This window comes from Cervus elaphus, chromosome 18 (assembly GCF_910594005.1).
Source record: "Cervus elaphus chromosome 18, mCerEla1.1, whole genome shotgun sequence".
In the NCBI taxonomy this organism is placed as follows: domain Eukaryota; kingdom Metazoa; phylum Chordata; class Mammalia; order Artiodactyla; family Cervidae; genus Cervus; species Cervus elaphus.
Genome location: NC_057832.1, coordinates 105681404 through 105705206, shown reverse-complemented (window position 1 = coordinate 105705206; position 23803 = coordinate 105681404). Strand labels below are relative to the sequence as shown.

At 37.8% G+C, this 23803-nt stretch overlaps 2 protein-coding genes across 2 annotated transcripts in view; both read left to right on the top strand.

Moving 5' to 3' along the window:
• MTPN (myotrophin) overlaps nucleotides 1–22339 on the top strand; it is a 71075-nt gene extending 48736 nt beyond the window's left edge. Inside the window, exon 4 of the mRNA XM_043871939.1 lies at nucleotides 19130–22339. Within this exon, the coding sequence (XP_043727874.1) occupies nucleotides 19130–19216 (87 nt within the window). The 3' untranslated portion in view covers nucleotides 19217–22339. The remainder of the gene's footprint in view (nucleotides 1–19129) is intronic.
• On the top strand, nucleotides 19779–22339 carry LUZP6 (leucine zipper protein 6). Its single transcript, XM_043871798.1, has 3 exons — nucleotides 19779–19870; nucleotides 20983–21004; nucleotides 21654–22339. The coding sequence occupies exons 1-3, from the start codon at nucleotides 19779–19781 to the stop codon at nucleotides 21969–21971; spliced, it is 432 nt and encodes a 143-aa protein (XP_043727733.1). The 3' UTR covers nucleotides 21972–22339.
• Nucleotides 22340–23803: the final 1464 nt, after the last annotated feature.

The window sequence follows — 23803 nt, the reverse complement described above, 5'->3', positions numbered from 1 at the left end:
AGCACAAATACTGGATTTCTTGAAATGTGTGGTGGTGGTTTTTGGGAAGTTTGGGGTAATTTTTAGATATTATATACCATACTGATATAAAAACCCAAAATAAAGGAACACATTATTCTTTGCCACTGTAATAGATCCAGCATCTGTGGTAGGATGTGGTCATGAAGATTTCCAGCCACTGTATCTTTCTCCTGTCTTCCCATCCATGTAAAGATTAAAAAGAACCTTTGAGAACTATGGATAATTTCAGCCTTGGGGGAATATTTTTGTATTGTGTTAAAAATTGGTTGTCGCAAGCTACAAATATTAATTTACAATTCATGGAAGATTTAATTGTAATATTTTATTGGTTAGGACTCTTTATTGCAAATAACTAAACCAAGCTTAGACAGGCTCAAGCAGTAAAAGAGATCATGTTGACTCACGTAGTTCTAGGTCAAGGCACAGCTTGTCCGTGGGTTTAAGCCACGTGACCAGCATCTGATTTCTCTGCGTGTATCTCTCAGCTCTCTTCCTCAGGGTCAGCTTAATTCCCCCACCTCAATATATCTTCTGAGTGTAGACCAAAAGAAATAGCAATACTGTATTATATTTGAGAGTTGCTTAGAGCTTAAAAATTCTCAGAGGAAAAAAAAATTTTAAACTATGTGAGGTGATTTTTATTTAAACTTATTGGGGTAATCATTTCACAATACATACACTTATCATTTTGTTGTATACCCTAAATTATCATTAGTATTATACTATCAGTTATATCTCAATTACAAATTAATAAGTCAGAATACAAACAAGAAATGAATGACTCCTCCTTTCTTCCTCTTTCCATGACCTTTTCTACCTAGCCAAGGGTTTTTGTTCTCTGAAAATAAAAACCTCCATGGGATCCTTTTTTAGCTTAGGGCTCTGGTCATTTACCAAATAAGGTACCCCTAAGCCAGCTCTTTATTTGTAGCCAGATCTCAAACTGTAGGTCAGAACTGTATTTCTTTCTGATAAGCCTTTCTTTCCACCTAGGACAAACAAAACAAGAAGTAATTATTCTTAAGATAGTTAGAGCACAAACCATCATTCCATATTTCTTATTCCCAAAACACTATGCTTTAGGTCATTAAGACCGTAAATCTTCTACTTAAATAAGTTCCTGAAAAGCTGGCTTGATTTGAATGTATGATAAGCCATTATATGTTATCCCAGAAGGGTCTTTTTATTTATTTATATATATATATATTATATATATATATATATATATATATATATACACTATATGGCTGAATTATTGGTTATAAGTTGAGTTTCCTGACTTTAAAGTAGTTTTTAAATTTTATTTGTGCCTGTAATATTGTCCTTTCATTATATCCAAGCCTTAATTTTTGTAGCTAAATAAGTGACATTCAGCAGTGGCTATATTGATGGCAGACCAATTGTAACCATGTAGAGCTGTTATTTTAGATGAAAAAAAGATTTTCTTTTTATCTTTTTGAAAGCAACATATTACCTTTCTAAAGCAATGTAATACAATGTAGTGTTGTTTTTCCAAAATTAATTATGTTGATTTTATTTTTGTATAAGCTTCTTAATGGATACCCAGTAGTTAACAAAATTTTTAAAGGAGGAAATTGTGCTCTTTCAAAAATCCTTAATTAACTAAAATAAGGCTATTCCAGTGCATTTATTTAAAGTCCAGTCAGAGTTTATATTATGTAATCTGTTTGTCCGGCTTTTTATCAAAATTAGAATCCTTATCAATTACTATGAATTTATTTGAAAGTACATAGTTTAGAAGTTTCCAGATTTGTTGACAGCTCTAATATACAACTGATTCTTGAACGACAAAGGTTTGTATTGAACCAGCACACATACATGCAGATTTTTTTCAGTAGTAAATGCTGAATTTACTGCACGATGCATGGTTGGTTGAATCCACAATAATGTGGAGGAACCACAAAAACGAAGAGTCAACTATATTATTCCACTGGTATATCATTAGCATAAGGGAAAAGCCAAAATAATATTTTAAAACTCAGTGTGATCACAAGTAATGGTAAAAACAAAATCAAGCTATGCCATTTACTGGACAATTTTTATTTTAATGCAGTGGAAGATGAAGTTATGACACAAGTAGGAATTTAAGATGTTTAATTCTTTATTATCCATATAGCAAAAAAGGAAGCTAACATCTATGGAAAATATAATCTTTGTTTATGTAATCTCCAAATACATAAGGTGACCATAAAGGAAGTTAAACAACTTCCTAAAGTCTAACAGAAAGTGATGGAATCAAGAATTTTTTCCAAGATATGACTCCACACATGTTCTTTCTCCTCCTTGAGAGTTCCTTTTCAGACTTATCATCATGGACAGTTAGGAGAAATGATTATATTTCTGCAGGTAAAAGCTATTTGGCCTGATTTTTTATTGTTACACTCATGATTGAAAAAAAATGTAGAGATCAACACTTGTAAGACTTTCACTTCAAGACTGAGGTCTGAGCATATGCCAGGGTATCCCCCTTTAATCCTCGGATGATAGAAAAGAGGTATTTTAAAATAAATGAATCGACATCTGCTTTAGACCATAAGATGGGATTCATGAGACAATAACTTATCCTTGAGAGACAGAAAGCAGGTGAGATGAAGTTGAAGAAGAAAGAGTTCCCAAACATAAGCAAGACCGGACTGTTACAAGTAGGAGTCAATCCAAGGCAGCTCAAAGCCCAGAAGTGGTCAGCACCCTTGAGCAGCAAACAAGTGAACTAAAAATTAAACCCAAAGGAGAAGACTGAGATGTAAAAAGGAATAAGCAAGAAATTACTGTGTGAATAAAAACAAATATTGAAATATAAAATGAACATGAATGTTTAAAAATATAAGCTAAAACTATAGAACTACTAAATAATACTAAATAAACAAAACTCCTGGTACTCACCAAATCCAGAGTACATGAGAAATAGTGGTAAAACTGGTGAAAGGAGACAGATGAAACAGATTAAAAATTCAGGCTCCAGAAGCATCCTGGTGAATAGAGTAGTCTCAGGGAGTAAGAAGCCCAAGTGAGGGTATAAAACAGAAGTGGCAGCTGCCCCATAGTCACTAAAAAGACCAAACCTGACAGACTTCGACCTAATGTTATGAAAGCAAAAATAGACCATGTAAGCACCTGTCATTTTAAATTGTAATTATCTCACAGTTGAATAAGATTCCTTTTTTTTTTTTTTTTTTATTGCCTGAATAAAATCTTAAGAGGAAACTTTTGGAATAAAAGATATTTAAAAGATGTATAAAAATCTGACTAAAATCTCAAATGCCTGAATAATAGTAATGTTGCAGGCACACATTATGTAGAAGAGAGTTAATCACAAAATGGTGCTCTTGAACTGTTATAGCTGATAGATTCGTTGTCTAAAATTCATTTATTTTTCACAGTTACATATAATTTGGCAGCATCTAATTTCTGTGTGGTTAAAGAAACAGTTCTCTGTGAGAAGTAATTGTTTGCCTGTAACATTAATACACTATCAGGCTACACATTTCCTCTAATCTAGTATAGTATTTAATATATATCAGATTTCTATATTTATACTTACTAAAATTCTTTATAATTTATGTAATTCTTTTGATAATAAAAGATTTTAAGATGTCTCCTTGTTAATTCTAAGGAAAACTGTTTCTAAATAATCCACTCTAGGGTATTGTGGGGAAAAGGGAAATACTTAACATCAAAGTAAACATTTAAGTTTCCTATCATTTAGAATTCAGACAGATAAGCATTCATTACTCTAGTGTTTGTTTATACTCTGTCCCTTAGATGCTATATACTGCTATTAAAAATGACCACTCAACCTCCTATTAAATAAGAATTCTTTTAAACAAATAAAGAGAAAAGGCACCCTAGCATGAGAGAACCACAAATCTTATAAAATTTAATGAGTTTTTAAAATATAATTACTGTTTTATTCTTATAGAATCAAACTGACAATATACTTGTTATTATAAATTCATTTGTTGGTAGAGACATTTAGCATACTAAGCTATATCTGAGAGAGAAAAGTCCACAATAAACTTGGCTTTTTTGTTTTCCTTTATTTCTCTGCTTTACACTGTGTCACAGAATTTACCTCCTTAGGACCTCCTGTAACCTTTCAAGAGAAATATGTAACCACTGATGTTTGTGCAACTCTGATGCACAGCTGATTCAGACCACTCTGTTCATTGTGTGGATAAATGAGTGAAAAACAGATTTACTCAATGGCCTTCCTTTTATCCCTGGGTCGGGAAGATCCCCTGGAGAAGGAAATGGCAACCCACTCTAGTATTCTTGCCTGGAGAATCCCACGGACAGGGGAGCCTGGTGGGCTATAGTCCATGGGGTTGCAAAGAGTCAGACACGGCTGAGCAACTTCACTTTCGCTTCCTTTTATAAAAAGGTAAAATGATTAACATCTTATGTACAACTGCTGTAGAGAACAAAAGTACTAAAACTGCTCTTATTAGAAAACCATCTTAACCTGATAACGTTGAAGATTTTGCCCAATGTGTTTTCTATGCTGTACATGAAAAAACTTAAGCAGCCAGCTGATAATAAAATTTGAATATCCCTCTCAAATACCAGCATTGTCAAAAGAGGTGTCTGTGGTACAGATTTTGCTGCTTGAAGTCGACCCCTTTTCAGCTTAAACAAGTAGATGTGTGGTAGATACAAACATTGTTTTACTCAAATTACTCACTATTCCACTCCTGGTAAAATCTAAACAGTTGCGCGTATTCTCAAAGCACATATATTATGATTATTGCTTTAACCCCCAAAGTTCTTTTCTATGTAACATGGGCAAGTTTAGTTTCAAAAAAATTTTAGGACTAGTGACCTACAAAGTACTGAGCAATACCTTTTCTGAATTGCCTTATTTTAAGAAACTGCATGAGGAAAGAACTAGCAGGCTTGATATAGCTAGAAAAGTACCCCCCAGATACTGTAGAAACCAGTTGTTATACTGTTTTGATACACCTTACAGATCTCATCCACAGGTATGTCCTTTGTAAGCTTTTTGTTTTTTTACCTGTTTAGCTCTTCCAGACTGGAGTGCATCATTATTTTAGCTAGTTTGTCAGTGACATAAAGTGTGTGCTGTGATGTGACACACCTCCAAGTTTGGCTCTCAGTTCTCTTTAATAACTTGGTGGCTTTAAATAGATTCCTCATCCTCTCAGCCTGAGCGTTCTCTTCTGAGACATGGGGCTAGTACTTACCACATAGAGTTGATGAGAAGGTAAATGAATTAGCTCCTAGTTAAAATAGTACTTATACCTAAGAAATGTCATTTAAGTGCTTTACGTATATTGATTCATTTAATCTTCACAGTAATCCCATGAAGTGGGTACGATTTTTAATCCCCCATTTTATGAGTGGGGAAACTGAGGCACCAAGTTTGGGAAGCTTTCCCAGGATCGCACAGCTTGTTAGGAGGAGAATGAGGATGCAAGCCCAACCACTTTGACACCAGAGCTGTAACATAAGAACAAATCCAAGACCATTATATATGCACCTGAAAATGAACTGTAGTCACTGTCTCCAAATGAGAAGTACAGTGAAACATAAAATGACTTATTGCTCCTGGGGTGGAGAGGGGCTTCATTTGTTAGGTTTTGTTATGTAAATAGGTTGGGGTGGCTACTTTTCTCTTTAAGAGTTAATTGAGGTTATAAGAATCAGTTTTTTATTTTTTTCAAACTAAAAAGTTAAAATAGCAACACAGCCCACCACATAAATTAGAAGTCCTTGCAAGTATTGTCGTTCATACATGCCATTTCCTGTTGCTTGTTTAGCACACTGTTTAGAGAGGCAGACGGGGTGCACAGCCCTGAAGTTAGCAAAGCAAGATTTAACACCTGGTCCTGTGACTTCCCCGGGTTCGATTCCTGGGTTGAGAAGATCCCCTGGATAAGGAAATGGCAACCCACTCCAGTATTCTTGCCTGGAGAATCCAATGGACAGGGGAGCCTAAGAGGCTACAGTCCACGCGATTGTCTGAGTAAAACATGACTTAGCGACTAAACCACCACCTGTGACTTCACAGCCAGTACAGCACAGTTAGCAAATAATTAAAGACTGTGACAAATCCTCTAAGAGAAGTGGAGTTCAACTGTAACAAAACTCCTGCTACAGAGATTTAAACAAAAATTCTTTTCCTTTATAGGTTATTAACTGAATATAGTTCCCTGTGCTATGCAATAAACCCCTGTTCATATATGGCAGTGTACATCTGTTACAGTGTATCCCTCCCTTCCCCTTTGGTAACCACATATTTGTTTTCTGTGTCTGTGAGTCTTTTTGTTTTATATATAAGTTCATTTGTACTGTTTTTCAGATTCCACATGTAAGTGATACCATATAATGTTTGTCTTTGACTTGCTTTATATAGGATAATCTCTAGGTTCATCCAGTGATTCACAATTTTTTAAAGGTTATATTCCATTTATAATTATTATAAAATATTGGCTATATTCCCTGTATTGTACAGTATATCCTTTCCATTTGTGACAACATGGACCTTGAAGGCATTTCTCTGACATAAGTCAGAGAAAAATACCATATGATCTTACTTACGTGTGGAATCTAAAAATTCACAAATACAGAGAACAGGTTATGTTGATGGTTGCCAGAGGTGGGAGGGTTCAAAAGGCACAAGCTTACAATTATCAGGTAAATAAGTCCTGGGGATGTAACATACAGCATGGTACCTATAGTTAACAATACTGTATTTCACATCTGAAAGTTGTTAAGAGTAAATCTTATAAGTTCTCATCCTAAGAAAAAAAGACTTTGTAACTCTGTGTGGTGATAGATGTTGACTAGTCTTATTGTGGTAATCATTTTGCAGTATATCCATGTATCAAATCATCATATTGTACACCTAGTGTCATGCTCTGTGTCACTTATATCTCAAAGAAAAAGTGACCTGAAGGTATGACAGTCCAAGGCTGAGTGACTGGCTGCCCTTGTCCTTAGCACTCACACTCTCTTCTCCCCTGTCTTCCCTAGTCCTTACTGTCTCAAGACAACTAAGGATTCTCTTGTCCCTGGGGCTTTATGGAGAAAGAAAGCTGTCCGCAGCAGAGGCCAGCTCTGTGCCAGACGGCCACTTACAGCTTTAAGGGAGTCTGGGGATTCAGTTTCTTCTCAGCGTCTGTAGGGGAGGAAAGCACAGAAAAAAGGGGGGTTGTACTAGACTTCAGATAAGCCAAGCTACAGTATCTGCCTTGAAGTGTGGTCAGCAACATGCCCTTGCATACAGGAGGAGAGAAGCCAAGCCAACTCACTCTCTGGAAAATTCCAGAAGGGCTTCACACAGAATAACAGTTGAATAAGAGTTAGTCGAGTGGTTAAAGGGAGAGGACAAAGAATTGCTTTTGTTCCTTTACATTTTAAGAGTCCTATGGGACATTTAATACCAGATACATTCATTCAGGCATTCATTTTGTATTTGATTCTGACCCACTTTCTTTCCAAAAGTGAGTTGAATATATCAAACCATGGTTGCTAAGTTTTTATTTAGTGGTTATATAGTGGTTATTCTATAATCAGTGGTTATATTCTAAGGTTGTAAAACAGTGTCTAGCAACATGCAAAGAAACATCCACCGAAGTGTTGTGTGTGTATTTGTATCTAAATGCTAATTTTTTAATTAATTTGATAAATTTTTCATTGAAACACAGCTGCTTAGTATTCTAACAGTTGATCAGCGTAATTATAATTATCTTCACCACAAAAGCCTTTTGTCAATATAATATCAGATAACCTCAGTACAAGTTTAAGAAGTCATTCTTAAAATGTTACTAATCCAGTTTTTTTTGGCCTGTTTATCCAGATTAAGAACTGATGGTATAAAACAGAATTAGGCTCTCTGAAGTAAGTAGTAGATAAAGATACCTCTTCTTGATTCATGCCAGCATACCTTATCTTTTGGCTACATTGTAAACTATTCTGTTCAAGGGCAGAGATAGTATGACTTTAATTTTTTTAAAACATTTCCCATAGTCAATGACTTACTGTCAAATAATACCATTTGCAGCAACATGGACATGCCTAGAGAATGTCATACTGAGTGAACTTTTAAGTCAGGCAGAGGAGGTGAAATAGCATATGATATCCATTATATGTGGAATCTAAAACGAAATGAACTTACGTACAAAGCAGACTCAGACTTTGAGGACGATCTTATGGTTGACAGGGTGGTGGGGAGAGGGTCGGTTTGGGATGGACGTGTACACATTGCTACAATAACATGGATAACCGCCAAGGACCGACCTTACAGCACAGGGAACCCTGCTGTGTTACCCGGCAGCCTGGGCGCCAGGCGAGCTCTGTGAGAATGGATGCGTGTGTGTGTGGCTGAGTCTCTCCCCTGCTCACCTCAACTGTCACAGCATTGTTATCGGCTGCACCCGAATACAAAATACAAAGTTTAAAAAATAATGTGTGATTATCTAAAGCCATAACTTTTGAAAATCAAGGAATTTCTTATGAGGCCTTAAACGTTTTTTACTCCCTAGAATGACAAATGATCTCTCTTTCTGCTGAGGCCACTTAACTTGGCCGTAGCAGCCTTTTCATCCTCCAGGAAACTTGACCACAACCTGAATCATGCTGTAAATGTAAGTAGATGAACCTAGTTCTGATCTAGTCTGTCATTATATATAGTAATAATCTATATCAATTAATTTTAAAAGCATTTATAGACTATCATTTTATTGCCTGTTAGACACTGTGCAAGGCTTTGTGAATTTAGAGACTGTTAAGGTTAGTACTGCTGTCAGCCTATTTGGTAAAATGTAAAACAAGGGCATTAAAGTGTTGTGATTGTTGTGGCAGGAGTTTATATGTAACACGCAGGGATCTAAAGGAAGGAGAGGTCACCTGTCCTGGGAGTCAAAGGCCTAGTGTGATATAAATAAGAATGTCATTACAACTTCAGGGACCACAAATGTAGCTTCAAAAAGCAATTGGCACTTGAGTCCTCAAAACTTAGTGTCCAGGAATCTAATAGAGAACTGGATTACCTTTCAAAGCAGAAGCATTAGTGTGAGAAAAGTCACAGAGGCAAGAGAGCTGATGTGTTAATGCGCTAGGGTAAGGGAAGCTGTTCAGCACAGCTGCAGCATGGGATTTAGCAAGAAACATGACTGAAGAGGTGGGTAGTAAGTGGATTATACCTTATGTATCATGTGATTTATCTTGTTTTCTTCTGCGAGGATGCCATTAAAAGCGTTTATGTAGGTGAGTATTACGATCAGACTTGAATTTTACAAAGATCACCCAACCAATGTATGGAGTCTGAATTGGAGTAGCATGAAAATTGAAAAAAGAAACTATTGTATTAGAATTTACATATGAAAATACTGAACTGAGATAGTATTAGTAGCAAGGACAGGTGAGAAATTTTAAGAACATTATTATCTAAAGACTTAGTGACTGATTACATGTGAAGTAAGCAAAAAAAAAAAAAAAAACAAAAAACTGCATAGTATCTCCACATTTAACATGATAGAGAATGCTCCAGATGAAGAAATAAGTTTGTTAGGAAACATTATGGATTCACTTTAGGAAAGCCTCCATTTATAGTATTTCCAGGACTAAAGTAGGTAAGTCTCAGTGTGTGTGAGTGGTGGGGAAGGCCTTAAAGATCAGGATAGATGTTCAAAATGAATATATAAGTCAGAAGTTTAATCATGATGTGGATGAGATCAGGCAAAAGCATACTGAGCAAGTGGTGAAGATGCCTGCCAAAAACCAGAACCATGGAGAATCCAGCATTTAAATAAAGTTGAGAGAAAGTAAAGGGGAGGAGGGTGGAGTGGAAGGAGTAAGGAGGAGAGGCAGGCTAGACAGAATTTGGAGATAATATTCCAGAGTATTTTCAGGACAGCATAGGTTAGGGTGCAAATTGCCTTTCATGTCCAATCCTTACTCTTCCTTTTAAAAAGAGAACCTTCATGTTTTAACTTGGTGCATACGTGGCAGCCCAGCTAGTCCTTGTATCTCAGTTTGCCTTGCAGTGGCTGGGGCTTTGTGTCTAAGTTTGGTCCGATGGGGTGTGCACAGATGATGTGTGCCATTTCTAGATCATCACCTAAAATATGAGGCCACTTGCCATGGACTTTCACGCCCACATCCAGCAGGCTGGAAGCAGATGTGGAGGTGAGCACACTAAGCATTATTGTTCTGTGAAAGAGAAATAAGTTAACTTAGTTTAATCCATTGTGTTTTAGCCTCTATTATAGCAGCTTAGCCAAACTGGAACAAATAGGATCAAGAGTTGTTATTTGTAAATGAACGAATAGGACTGAGGAAAAACTCAGCTGTGGCAGTCCCGATTCTGTCATTTAAGAGGGGTACACGGGGTTTGATACTGGAACAGTAGAAGCAAAACTAATTTAGTAGTCTGCCAGGCGCCACAGGGAGCAGTGTTTACCCAGAAGTAGTTTTTTTTTAATTACATTTATTTTAATTGGAGGCTAATTACTGTACAGTATTGTGGTGGTTTTTTGCCATACATGTGTCCCCCATCTCGAACCCACCTCCCTCCCCATCCCGTCCCTCTGGGCTGTCCCAGTGCACCAGCTTTGAGTGCCCTGTTTCATGCATCAAACTTGGACTGGTCATCTGTTTCACATATGGTAATATACATGTTTCAATGCTGTTCTCTCAAATCACCCCACCCTCCCCTTCTCCCACAGATTCCAAAAGTCTGTTCTTTATATCTGTGTCTGTTTTGCTGTCTTACATATAGGGTTGTCGTTACCATCTTTCTAAATTCCATATATGTGTTAATACACTGTATTGGTGTTTTTCTTTCTGACTTCACTCTGTATACTAGGCCCCAGTTTCATCCACCTCATTAGAACAGATTCAAATGCATCCTTTTTAATAGCTGAGTAATATTCCATTGTGTATATGTACCACACCTTTCTTATTTGTCTGCCAGTGGACATCTAGGTTGCTTCCGTGTCCTATCTATTGTAAACAGCGCTGCAGTGAACACTGGGGTGCATGTGTCTCTTTCAATTCTGGTTTCCTTGGTGTATGTGCCCAGAAGTGGGATCGCTGGGTCACATGGCAGTTCTATTTCCAGTTTTTTAAGGAATCTCCACACTGTTCTCCATAGCGGCTGTACTAGTTTGCATTCCCACCAACAGTGTGAGAGGGTTCTCTTTTCTCCACACCCTCTCCAGCATTTATTGTTTGTAGACTTTTTGATGGCAGCCATTCTGACTGGCATGAGATGGTACCTCATTGTGGTTTTAATTTGCATTTCTCTGATAATGAGTAATGTTGAGCATCTTTTCATGTGTTTTTGAGCCATCTATATGTCTTCTTTGGAGAAATGTCTGTTTAGTTCTTTGGCCCATTTTTTGATTGGGTCATTTATTTTTCTGGTATTGAGCTGCTTGTATATTTTTGAGATAATTCTTTGCTTTCAGTTTTTCACCATTGAGGTAATGTTTGTTGTGGGTTTATCATATATGGCTTTTATTATGTTGAGGTATTTTCCTTCTGTGCCTGCTTTCTGGAGAATTTTTAATCATAAATCAGGGTTGAATTTTGTCAAAGGCTTTCTCTGCATGTTGAGATAATCATATAGTTTTTATCTTTCAGTTTGTTAATGTGGTGTATCACATTGATTGATTTGCAAATATTGAAGAATCCTTGTATTCCTGGGATAAAGCCCACTTGGTCATGATGTATGATCTTTTTAACATGTTGTTGGATTCTGTTTATTAGAATTTTGTTGAGGATTTTTGCATCTATGTTCATCAGTGATATTGGCCTGTAGTTTTCTTTTTTTGTGTGGCATCTTTGTCTACCCAGAAGTAATTTAAGCATTGCTTTTATATTTTAACTGTAAAAATCTATCAGTATTCAGAACCAGATAGCTTTACTGGTGAGTTCTACCAAACATTTAAAGAAGCGTTAATATCAGTCCTTCTCAAACTCTTCCCAAAAACATCAGTACAGATGGGACCACTTCCAATCTCATTTTACAAGGCCAGCATTTCCCCATCTAAAACCAGACAAGGATGCAACAAGAAAATTGCAGGCCAGTATCACTGATGAACATAGATACAAAAATCCTCAACGAAATGTCAGCAAACCAAACTCACCAGTACATTAAAAGGTTCATATTCCATGATCAGATTATTCCAGGGATACAAGGATGATTCAGAATCTGCAAATCAATCATTGTGATATAACGCAATAACAATGAAGGATAAAAATCATACGACTATTTCAGTAGATACAGAAAAAGCATTGACATAATTTAACATTAATTCATAATGAAAACACTCAATAAACCAGATGGAGAGGGAATATACCACAGCATAATAAAGGCTGTATTATGATCACAACCTGTGTATCATACTCAACTGTGAAAAACAAAGCTTTTCCTCTAAGGTAATGAACAAGATAGGATGCCCACTCACACCACATATTTAACATAGTACTGGAAGTCCCTAGCCAGAGTGGTTAGAGAAGAAAAGAAATAAAAGGTATCCAAATTGGAAGGGAAGAAGTAAAATGTTCTCTATTTGCCGATGACACAGCATATATTATAGAAAACCCTAACAACTCCACTAAAATAACTGTTAGAACTATTCACCTAATTCAGTTAAGTATCAGGATACAAAACCAATATCCAAAAATCAGTTGTGTTTCTATATACTAATTACAAATTATAAGAGAATTTAAGTTCCACTTAAAATAATTGCATCAAAAAGAATAAAATACCTAGGATTTTAAATTTACCAAGAAGGCAAAAGACTCATTCATATGCTGAAAATTACATTGATGAAATATATTGAAGAAGACGCAAATAAATGGAAAGATACTCTGTGCTCATGCATTGGCAGAATTAATATTGTTAAAATGTCCATACTGCCCAAAGAAGCTTTAATGCCATTTCTATCAGAATTCCAATGGCAATTTTTCTAGATTAAACAGTGCTAAAATTTGTATGGAACCACAGCAGATGCTGAATACTCAAAGCAATCTTGAGAAAAAAGAACGAAGCTAGTAGTGTCACACTTCCTGATTTCAAACTATATTACAAATATGTAGGAAGCAAAATTGCTTCCCAGGTGGTCCAGTGGTAAAGAATCTCCCTGCTGATGCAGGAGACACAGGAGATGTGAGTTCAATCCCTGAGTCATAAAGAGTAGGAAATGCCAACCCACTCCAGGATTCTTGCCTGGGAAATTCTATGGACAGAGGAGCCTGGTGGGCTATGTCCTTGGGGTCACAAAGAGTCGGACGTGACTGAGCATACATGCACGAGAATCAAAACAGTACAGTATTGACATAAAACCAGGTACATAGATCGATGGAACAGAAAATAGAGAACCCAAAAATAAACCTGTGTATATATATGAAATTAAAAGATACTCCTTGGAAGAAAAGTTATGACCAACCTAGACAGCATATTAAAAAGCAGAGACATTACTTTGCCAACACAAAGGTCCATCTAGTCAAAGCTCTGGTTTTTCCAGTAGTCATGTGTGGATGTGAGAGTTGGACCATAAAGAAAACTGAGCACCAAAGAATTGATGCTTTTGAATGTGGTGTTGGAGAAGACTTCTGAGAGTCCCTTGGACTGCAAGGAGATCCAACCAGTCCATCCTAAAGGAGATCAGTCCTGGGTGTTCATTGGAAGGACTGAAGCTGAAGCTGCAATACTTTGGCCACCTGATGCGAAGAACCGACTCATTGGAAAAGATTGAAGGCGGGAGGAGAAGGGGATGACAGAGGATGAGATGGTTGGATGGCATCACCCACTCAATGGACATGAGTTTGAGTAAACTCTGGGAATTGGTGATGGACAGGGAGGCCTGGCGGACTGCAGTCCATGGGGTCACGAAGAGTCGGACACGACTGAGAGACTGAACTGAACTGATACACAGTCAACTAATTTACCATAAAGCAGCTAAGAATATACAACAGGGAAAGGACAGTGTGGTCAATTAATGATATTGAAAAGTGGACAGGTATATGCAAAAGAATGAAACTGGACCACTATCTTACACCACACACAAAAATTGACTCAAAATGGATTAAAGACTTTAAGACCTGAAACCATGGAACTTCGAGGGAAAAAACATAGATGATAAGCTCCTTGCCATTCATTTTGGTGGTAAGTTTTTGAATTTGGCGCCAAAAATGAAAGAAACCATCAACAAGATGAAAGGGCAACCTATAGAATGGGACAGAATTATTTGCAAATCATATTAATGATAAGGGTTTAATACCCAAAACACAAAATATTCACATAACTCAACAGGAAAAAAATTCAGTTAAAAAAATCTGATTTTAAAATGGATAGAGGATCTGAATAGACGTTTTTACAAAAGATATACAGATGGCCAGCAGGTACATTAAAAGGTTCCTCGACATTAGCTTCCCTGGTGGCTCAGATGATAAAGCGTCTACCTGCAATGCAGGAGACCCAGGTTCAATCCCTGGGTCAGGAAGATCCCATGGAGAAGGAAATGGCAACCCATTCCAGTATTCTTGCCTGGAAAATTCCATAAACGGAGGAACCAGGTAGGCTACAGTCCATGGGGTTGCAAAGAGTCGGACACGACTGAGCGACTTCACTTTTCTTTCTTTCAACATGAGTAATCACCAGGGAAATATAAATCAAACCCACAATGAATTGTCACCTCATACCTATTAGAATGGCTGTTATCACAGATATAAGAAACAGTAAGTGTTGGCGGGGATATGGAAAAAAGGGAACTCTTGTGCACTATTGGCAGGGTGTAAGTTGGTGCAGCCTCTGTGGAAAACAGTATGGAGGGGCCTCAGAAAATTAAAATAGGACTACCATATGATCCAGCAGTTCTACTGGGTGTTTATCTGAAGGAAACAAAAATCCTAACTCAAAAAGATATCTGTACCTTGTGTTCACTGTAGCATTATTTACTGTGACCAAGACTTGAAAATAACCTAAGTGACTATCAATAAATGTGTGAATAAAGAAAATGTGTGTATGTGTGTGTGTACATAAACACTGCAATGGAATATTATTCAGCTATTAAAATCCTGCCACTTGAAATAGTATAGAGAGGCCTTGAGGGCATTGTGCTAAGTGAGATATATTAGAGAAAGACAAATACTGTTATTATCTCATTCATATGAATCTCAAAACTCATTTGGGGGCAAGGAATGGGTGAAGGTTGTCAAAAGGTACAAACTTCCAGTTATAAGTCAGTCCTGGGGATATAATTTACAGTATGGCAACTGTGGCAGAAAAATCAACCAATAAACAAAACACAATTTTTGACAGAATATAAAAGTTAATCTTGACAAAATAGAAAAGCTGGCAATTTAGGAAATGGAGGGATGGGAAAGTAGAGAAAGCATCTTGCAAAGTAGAGATACTGTCAGAATTGATGGTATAAGAAACACAGGGTTTAAATAAGTACATTACAAATTTGCAAAGAAACAAAACTGCTATTTTTAAGTATAAGAAATTGGGAGGACCTGGGGTAGAACCTGGTAGTACACTAGAGCCGCATCTGTATAGCTGGGAATCAAAAGGTAATATCTAAAGTTAATAACTCTAGTGGCATGAGTGTATTAGTTAGAGACATGAAACAATCCTTAGAACTAATAACAATTGATTGAAAATGGTTTCCTCAAGGCCAGATATTCTTAAGTTCTCCCATCAGCTACCAAAAAATCATTTTCTTTTAATATCTTTTTCCACATTGACAGAACTGCTTTATCACTTTTAGAAGAACTGGTTTGAGTTCATTAAATTTATTCCTAACATTTACTTTTGATGTTATCATAAATGGAATTTTTTCTTGGTTTTATTTTTAAATTTTGGATATTAAGCCTTTTAATGATATGAAATGTCCCTCTTTGTCTCTGGTAATACTTCTTTATCTTAAAGTTTCTTTTGTGTGGTGTAAGAGTCACTCTGTTTCTCTTATGGTTACTCATTTATTTTTAAAAGAGGTACATGCACATGCATATTTAGGACATAAGAGTAGATAGAAACACATTAAAATGTTAACATTAGTTGTATCTAGCTTATAGAATAATGAGTATTATGGGGGCTTTTTTGGTGTGTATTCTGAATTCTGTGATTAGTTTGTGTTATAATTAGGAAAAAAGAGATGGCTTATATAAAATTTTAAATACTTTTATCAGCCAGATTTTTTGGGTTGCAAATAGCAGAATTTGACTCTAACAAGTAGAATATAATTGGACTAATCATAGAATCGGTTGGAAAGTTGGAGTAGTAGGCTCAGAAGAGGCCAGAACTATGCCAGCTATAAGACTCAAGATAGGAGAAACTTCTCCACTGCCTCTTCTGGGTGATGCCACAGAAATAAACGGGCTCTGACTTCTTGTTGCCTTTCTTTTGCTCTCTTCAGTCAAGATGCAAAATCCAAAAGTGAGTGTCCTGCTCTGATGGTTGGCAAGAAAAGTACCTGGCATCTTAAGTTATAGTTTGAGGAGTCCATCCACACAATGGGGACAAGTGTCTCCCTAGAATGAAATTTAGGATTCTGTTATCAAAAGAAGAGAAGTGAACTCTGTCAGCTAAAAAGCGACAGATATTCACTGTGATATTTGACTTTTTGTTAATGCAGAATTACAGTTTACAGTTGCTAGTCATGAAAACAGTTACCAATATGAATAAGAAATAATTGTTTTGTTAAAAATAGAACCACCATATGATCCAGCAGTCGCACTTCTGGCCTTATAGCCAAACAAAACTATAATTCTCAAAAAGATACATGCACCCCTCTGTTCACAGCAGCACTATTTACAGTAGCCAAGACATGGAAACAACCGAAATGTCCATCAACAGATGAATAAAGATGTGGTACATATATATACAATGGAATACTACTCAGCCATAAAAGGAGTGAAATTATGCCATTTGCAGCAACATGGATGGCCCTAAAGATTATCATACTAAGTAAATCAAAAAGAGAAAGAAATACCATATGATATCACTTATATGTGGAATCTAAAATATGACACAGATGAACCTATCTATGAAACAGAAACAGGGACATAGAGAATAGACTGGTGGTTCAAAGGGATAGTGATATGGAAGACGGATGGATTGGGAGTTTGGGATTAGCAGATGCAAACTGGTATATATAGCATGGTGAACAATACGGTCCTACGTAAACCATAATGGAAAGAATATGAAAAAAATGTATATACATATAACTGAGTCACTTTCCAGCAGTAATTAACACAGCAGTGTCTTTCAACTATACTTCAGTAAAAAAAAAAAAAAAAGAATTTGTTTTGAATACAACTGACCCAATTATTGTCACTTAACCTGTGTTGGCATGCTCGCCACTGAAGTTCTCACTTGCAGATTTCTCTGTCACTTGACTGTAAGTTCCGTGTGTCTCATAATGCAGTTAAAATCACTTAGAAAATGGGAAAGCAAACATTTATATTCGTAATGAGGAGGACTTTGTGATAATTTTAACGCTTGCTAGAATTTCTGTCATCTCCTTCCTGGCTCACCTAATCAGCTTGTACTTTTACTCATCAAGACCCAGCTCAAGCATTACCTCATCCAGAAAGACTCTTGCACCCTCCTACCTCATCCCATTCTGGTTTATGAGCCACTCATCACTGTGCATAGTGCTCTTTTTGTTCTCATCCCGGTGTATCATATTTGTTAATTTGTTTGTCTCTCACACGAGCCAGACTGGCAGAGTGTATCTTGTTTTTCCTTTGATTCTCCAGCCCCTTAACGCCTGGGAAATCCCATTGAGAGAGGAGTCTGATTGACTACTGTCCATGGGATCACAAGAGTCGGACACGACTTAGCGACTGAATTACCACCAGCCCCTTACACAGTGTCTATACCTCAGACATTCAGTAAATATTTGTTGAATGATCGAATGGGTTTCCCAGAGAAAGGGGGCAAGGCATTACATATGGAACCCAGCAATGTAAAAAGATATGGAATGGTGAGACATTCTAAAGGGGTAGCACATTGAAGGATGAATGGGAGGAGAGACTGGTGAATTTGACTGACATTGGTCTCTACAGGACCATCTACTCCAAGTTAAGACAGTTCTGAAGGCCTCAGAAACAGAAGAATGAGTGAGACTTGGCAATGGGAGGAAGACAGGACACTAGAGGTTATTTGGTGAATACACACTGGTTGGGCTGGAGCTATCAGAGAACCCTCAAGAGGGTGGAGCGTTGCTCTCACTAGTAGTTAGAGAGTTCAGACATGGTTTGGGAGCAAATTCACCTTCCATGCACCAGGCACCTGTTTAAATACTGGGGACAGAGTAGTGGACAATATGAGTAAGATTTCTACTTCCATTGAGTTTTTATTCTACCAAGGGAAGATGGATAAGGACAAGACACCAAAGCACATGTACACATTGTCAAAACTGAAGTGCTGTGTTGCAAGTAAAGCGTTCAGAGCAGCACTCTCCTCGTGAAGCACAAGGGAGCAAGCTGCAAAGAATCTCTCTGGAGTAGAGCAGGGACCCTCCTCCTTTCCCGGCTCACATTCCAGTCACTTACTGCTCAGTTTTTTGGAAGTATAATGACCAATATCATACATGTTCTTTAGGAATTTGCCTAAAAGAGTTGTAAGTTCTAGATTTTAAAAATATGTGCATAACATTTATGCACTATCCAAAAAGTGTTGCAAAGAAGAAAATGTTGTCACAGTAATGCTTTTTTTTTTTTTTTTTAGCATAAGTGTTCTCTCCCCACCCTCCTCATTATATACTACACACAGGGATCTTCCTATTTAAAACTTAATTAGTTGAGTATTATAAATATTAGTTTAGTATTACAAATAAAAAGTGTATGATATTATAAATAGAAACCAGTCATTGCCTATGTTACTGGCAAGTTGTGTTTGTAGTTTGTATATTTCTAGTGCCTAAAAAATAATCTGATATTTTTATAGCTTAATCTGTATCCTTGACAACTATTTGGGGCTTTTCCTTCAGTGGAACAGATTCCAGGAGCAAAGAAGTTTTGCATGTGCCAAGTAATCTAGCCTTTCATTCTCTTCTCTTGGTTGTAGGCTTGTTTAATGATAAAGGCTCTTTCCTGTGTTTTCCAGGGTGCCGATAAGACTGTGAAAGGTCCCGATGGACTGACTGCCTTTGAAGCCACTGACAACCAGGCAATCAAAGCCCTTCTTCAGTGATGGACGGATGGGCTAACAGCTCTGGAAGAATGACTCTCCTGTGGCCTCACACTGCTGCCTGTCTGTCTGTCACTCTCTATCTGCCAGCTTCTTCAGCTAAAATACTTTTAGAGGGGTGAGGGGAGAGAGAAATTCATAACAAATCAGACTACCAGGAAAAAAAAAAAAAAAACAATGTTTGGGAGGAGAGGAAAAAACAAGATCAGGCTTTTACTAGGATTCCTGATCAGGTCAGCCTCTTTTCCATTTCCAGTTAAAAAAACAACCGATACCCATGGGAGAGCAAAGACAAAACATACCGTTAACATTTGACCTTCTCAGCTCCCTAGCTAATTTATTAATTAGATTGTGTGGAGGGTCTATTATACCAAGGCCAGCTCTGCATTTGGCAGCCCCGTCTGTGTGAGCAGTAGTGGCTGCCGTGGCGACACTTAGGGTGCTGAGACAAGCAATCCGCCCTAGCCTTCTGCCTTAAGACGCACTCCAGTGGGGTCTCCCGGCGGCGTCAGGAGCGCTGCCTGTGGCTGGTGACCAGATCTCCCCTGGTGACTTCCAGCGTTACATGAGAGCTCGGTTAAGGCGAGGGGGCGCACACTCCTCCGCTGCTGGACGGCTGGACTTTGGGTTTCCTCTCCCCCTTCACATGGATTTCATGTATCTTTAGGTAAAACTGACTAGTTTTATTTATAAAATCTCAAATTTTGGAAGTCTAAAGGAGAAATCATTCCAGTCTGCATTTTTCTTTTTTCCCTCCTCTAGATTCAGACATATAACATTGAAACACTTTCCAACTCCTGCTGGTAGTAAAAGGGGATTTAAAAATAGAATCATAGCCATAAGCCTGTTAGATAAAGAGAGAACAGTTGTCTTAGTACCTATGGATTTTCTTCATTTGCTGTTTGAATAGATTGGCCTCAGTTCTGTTTGGAGAAGCAAGGCACATTCTTTGGAATGCCTCTCTCAGACCCACCTTGGATGCTGATTACTTACTGCACCAAAGCTTTCACTGGGGTGAAATCTACTGTTTGGACCAGTTTAACCCCATCTCTTAAAAATACGCGTGTCACCAGGTTTCCCAGAGTTGTTGATAGGCTTCTGCTGAATGTATGCCAGCCCACCTGCCTAATATATTTTTGTTTCTTTTCTCTTTCATGCATTGCATAAAATGGGACACCTTCAAATTATACTCTGTATTTTTAAAAATACAGTGCCCTAAAATGGTGTTCTGACCTGCAGAAAATAGTTAGATACATTTTCTAATGTTTATTTCTTGAGCAGTACAGCTGATTAAAACATATACCCTTAAATTTGCTGTCCTGCATATAAAATAAGATTCATTCGACTTGCCATCCATATATGCTTACTAAAAATACTAGCGTTTTTCCTTAGCCATGTCATGCAATAATTGAATGTACCTCAAATTTTTAAAAGTGGGGGGAGGGTGGGTTAGGGACTTGTATTCAGATTGTGGTTAATAAGAATTAATGACAATTTTTTAAGGCCATGTAGCATCCTACAGCAGGGTTAAACTAGTACCAAGAACAGTCAGCCTGGCCAATAACAAGTTTTACTGACCAGTTGCTGATTGGTTGGTTGATGTGTGGGTTTGTTTGTGTGTATTTTTCCCCGGTGAACCCTTTTTTTATCCTGTGGCTTTTTCACTTAAAACTAGCTTAACCCTGGAATTTTCCTGTGTCCAAGTAAACAATCACAGAATACGTTTAAATACTTTGATACCTGTGGCTAATTCTGCTGTCTTGATGCAGGCTTATTCGAGTTGGATTAGAAGTCAGTAATCAGTGCTTTATGACATCACTGAACTGAAACACAGTGATCCTCGCTGAAGGTGGAGGGCACTCTGTCAGTATGTACTGTCAGTGTACAAGGTGTGCTGGTATCTTTGTTTTCGCTTCTTGGCATATGCTGTTTAAAAGACTCGACTTTTACTCTCTACACCTTTATTTTCCAAGTGTTTTCTGTAGTGGGCTACTGTAGAGAGTGTGCTGTTCTATCATTCCTAAACCTGGTCTGCTTCCTCCAGTCACCTGGTCCAGAGACCACGTGATTCTTTGTACAGTTTATCCTGGTGTTCCTTGTAATGCAGTAGAGGCTACTTTGCCTTCCCTCGTCTTTCTCAGCCATTTTGTAAACCCCGTAATTATGAAGCGGTTGCTTGAGAAAATAACAGATAAACATAGAATAGACTGACCAAGATGGTTTAGAGTTGTTTTTTTTTTTAAACTAGGTTATTTATAATGTATTTCTGAACCACTTGGCAGAAAAATTTACAACACTTAATGTTTGTATTTTGAGTAAAGAAAGCTAAAACCTTGTCTGCTTTTTTGGTACTACATGCATTAGTAAAAGGTTAAGTAAGTTTTGTTCGCCACTGCAGTAATATTTAACATCTCAGAAAAAAATTTTGCATGTTCTGTAGTTTTGTATTAAGTCAGTCTTTTCAGATGCACTATTTCAAGTGAAAACAGGTGGTTTACCTGTCTACATTAGTATCCTAACAGATTCCCCCTTGCAGCTTCCGACTGGTGTCTTGAGACTTACAGTTCAGCTCCGGCACCGGAATCGACCCAGTAGTTCTCTGCACAGCTCACCTTCTAAACCCAGTGGGGCACGAAGGAGAAGTAGGTGGATGCCATGGGTGGAAGCTGTCAGCAAGCAGGCCCTTCATTCATTGATTTCCTTCCCCCAAATAATGGATTTCAAATCTATATGTACTTATTTGATTTTTTTCCCCTAAAACTTCAACTAAGCTGCTGTTTTCTTCCATGCAATATTGTGTACTCGATTGTGTATAGAAGAAGCTGGTGAGAGTGCCCTCCTACATAAGCAATTGCAGTGTTTGCATGCAAAATTTTAAAAAATTTAAATTGTCCTGATTCTATTTTGTAAATGGAGAAACAATCATATCTTTCTAAGCAGTAATGGAGGAAGACTAGTGCTTTGTGCATTTTGATATATTTGAGTTCATTTTTTCCACAATGTAATACATTTGACACAGTTGGGTTTCTCATATTATCCTAGTTCATGTACATCAGAATGCTAAATAATACTGTGTTTAAGTTTTGTGTTGCAAGAACAAATGGAATAAACTTGAATTGTGCTACAGCCAACGTGTCAGGGTTTTTCGCTTTTCTCTTCCCTCGGTTACTTTGGGTTATTATCACCTTCCTCCTCTAGTCTTCTTTACAAGTGTATCAGTACTTTGCCTTAAACTTTAATCTGAATTTCCCCCCTTTATTCCACTTCTAGAAAGAAAATAAGACTAGGAAAGATTTAATTGAAATAAACTGTACTACTCATCTCATTGAGAGGTTCTGCTCATCTGTCAGTTTCCCAGTACACACTGTTTGTTTGTAATCAATGTTGAGTTTCTATGAGCAGGCTGTAACTGGGAAACATCAGAGTGTCAGGATCTTAATAGGTATTAGAATAGTATCAAGCTAAACCTCTTTAATCCTTTCATACGCTTATTTAAGCTATCACAGAACTATCACAATATATCACAATATATTAGATTTTGTCCTCTTTCTGTAAGACCAGTTATTCTCAAAATGTGGTCCCTAGACTAGCAACCGTAACCTGGGAACTTGATAGAAATGTCCAGCCCAGGCCCAGCAATCTGTTACAATAAGCCTTCCAGGTGAATCTAACGCACACGAGTTTGTACAAGACAATAAAGAGAAAAACAATCAAGCCTCTATAAACAGGATGTCATCAAGGGTGGCCTCCTAGAGAGGAAGTAAACGGAAGCTGCTAACACATGCAACAGCAGAACTGGACACCTGAAAGAATTTTAAGATAAGCTTCCAAGTTGTATTCTGGGTAAAAAGGCGGATTAAGATAGAATAGCGGTTCCAAAGATGTAACACTGGTAAGAATGATACGTGTATTCACTTGGTTGTGTCCGACTCTGCAACTATGGACTGTAGCCTGCCAGGGTGCTCTGTCCATGGGGATTCTCCAGACAATACTGGAGTGGGTTGCCATGCCCACCTCTGGGGGATCTTCCCAACCCAGGGATTGAACCCAGGTGTCCTGCATTGCACGCAGATTCTTTACCGTCTGAGCCACCAGGGAAGCCCAAGAATACTGCAGTGGGAAGCCTATCCCTTCTCCAGGGGATCTTCCCAACCTAGGAATTGAACCGGGGTCTCCTGCACTGCAGGCTGATTCTTTACCAGCTGAACTATGACCCTTCATTATTAGGATTTTTCCCTGAAGGATGTCCCATCAATCGCTGTGGACAGTATTTCCGTGGTCTCCAGCAGCAACCCATGGTTACAGTCCTCATAGCTGAATTGCTGAGGCTTGAGCCTTGTCCACCCCCTTTCTTTGAATTCCTGAGTGAGGGGAACATGCAAGGAATCTGGGGAGATATGTCATAAATCTCATGCTTATGTCGCAGGTCATGGGGCTGGCTCTAGTCCAGCTGTGTCCCTGCTGGCTTCTGCCTGGCAGTCTCCTACTTCCAGCAGGAGAGCCTTCTGGGAGACAAGGTGCCTTCTCAGCTCTGCTGTCCTATGGAGGCATCAGTGCTTTGGTTGTGGATTCTCCACTGCAGTGGGTGTA

Coding starts and splice junctions, on each gene's coding strand:
- LUZP6 (XM_043871798.1), top strand. CDS start 19,779: ATGAGAGCTCGGTTAAGGCGAGGGGGCGCACACTCCTCCGCTGCTGGA. Junction 19,871..20,982: donor CCCCTTCACATGGATTTCAT/GTATCTTTAGGT, acceptor GTCTTGATGCAG/GCTTATTCGAGTTGGATTAG. Junction 21,005..21,653: donor TTATTCGAGTTGGATTAGAA/GTCAGTAATCAG, acceptor CATGTTCTGTAG/TTTTGTATTAAGTCAGTCTT.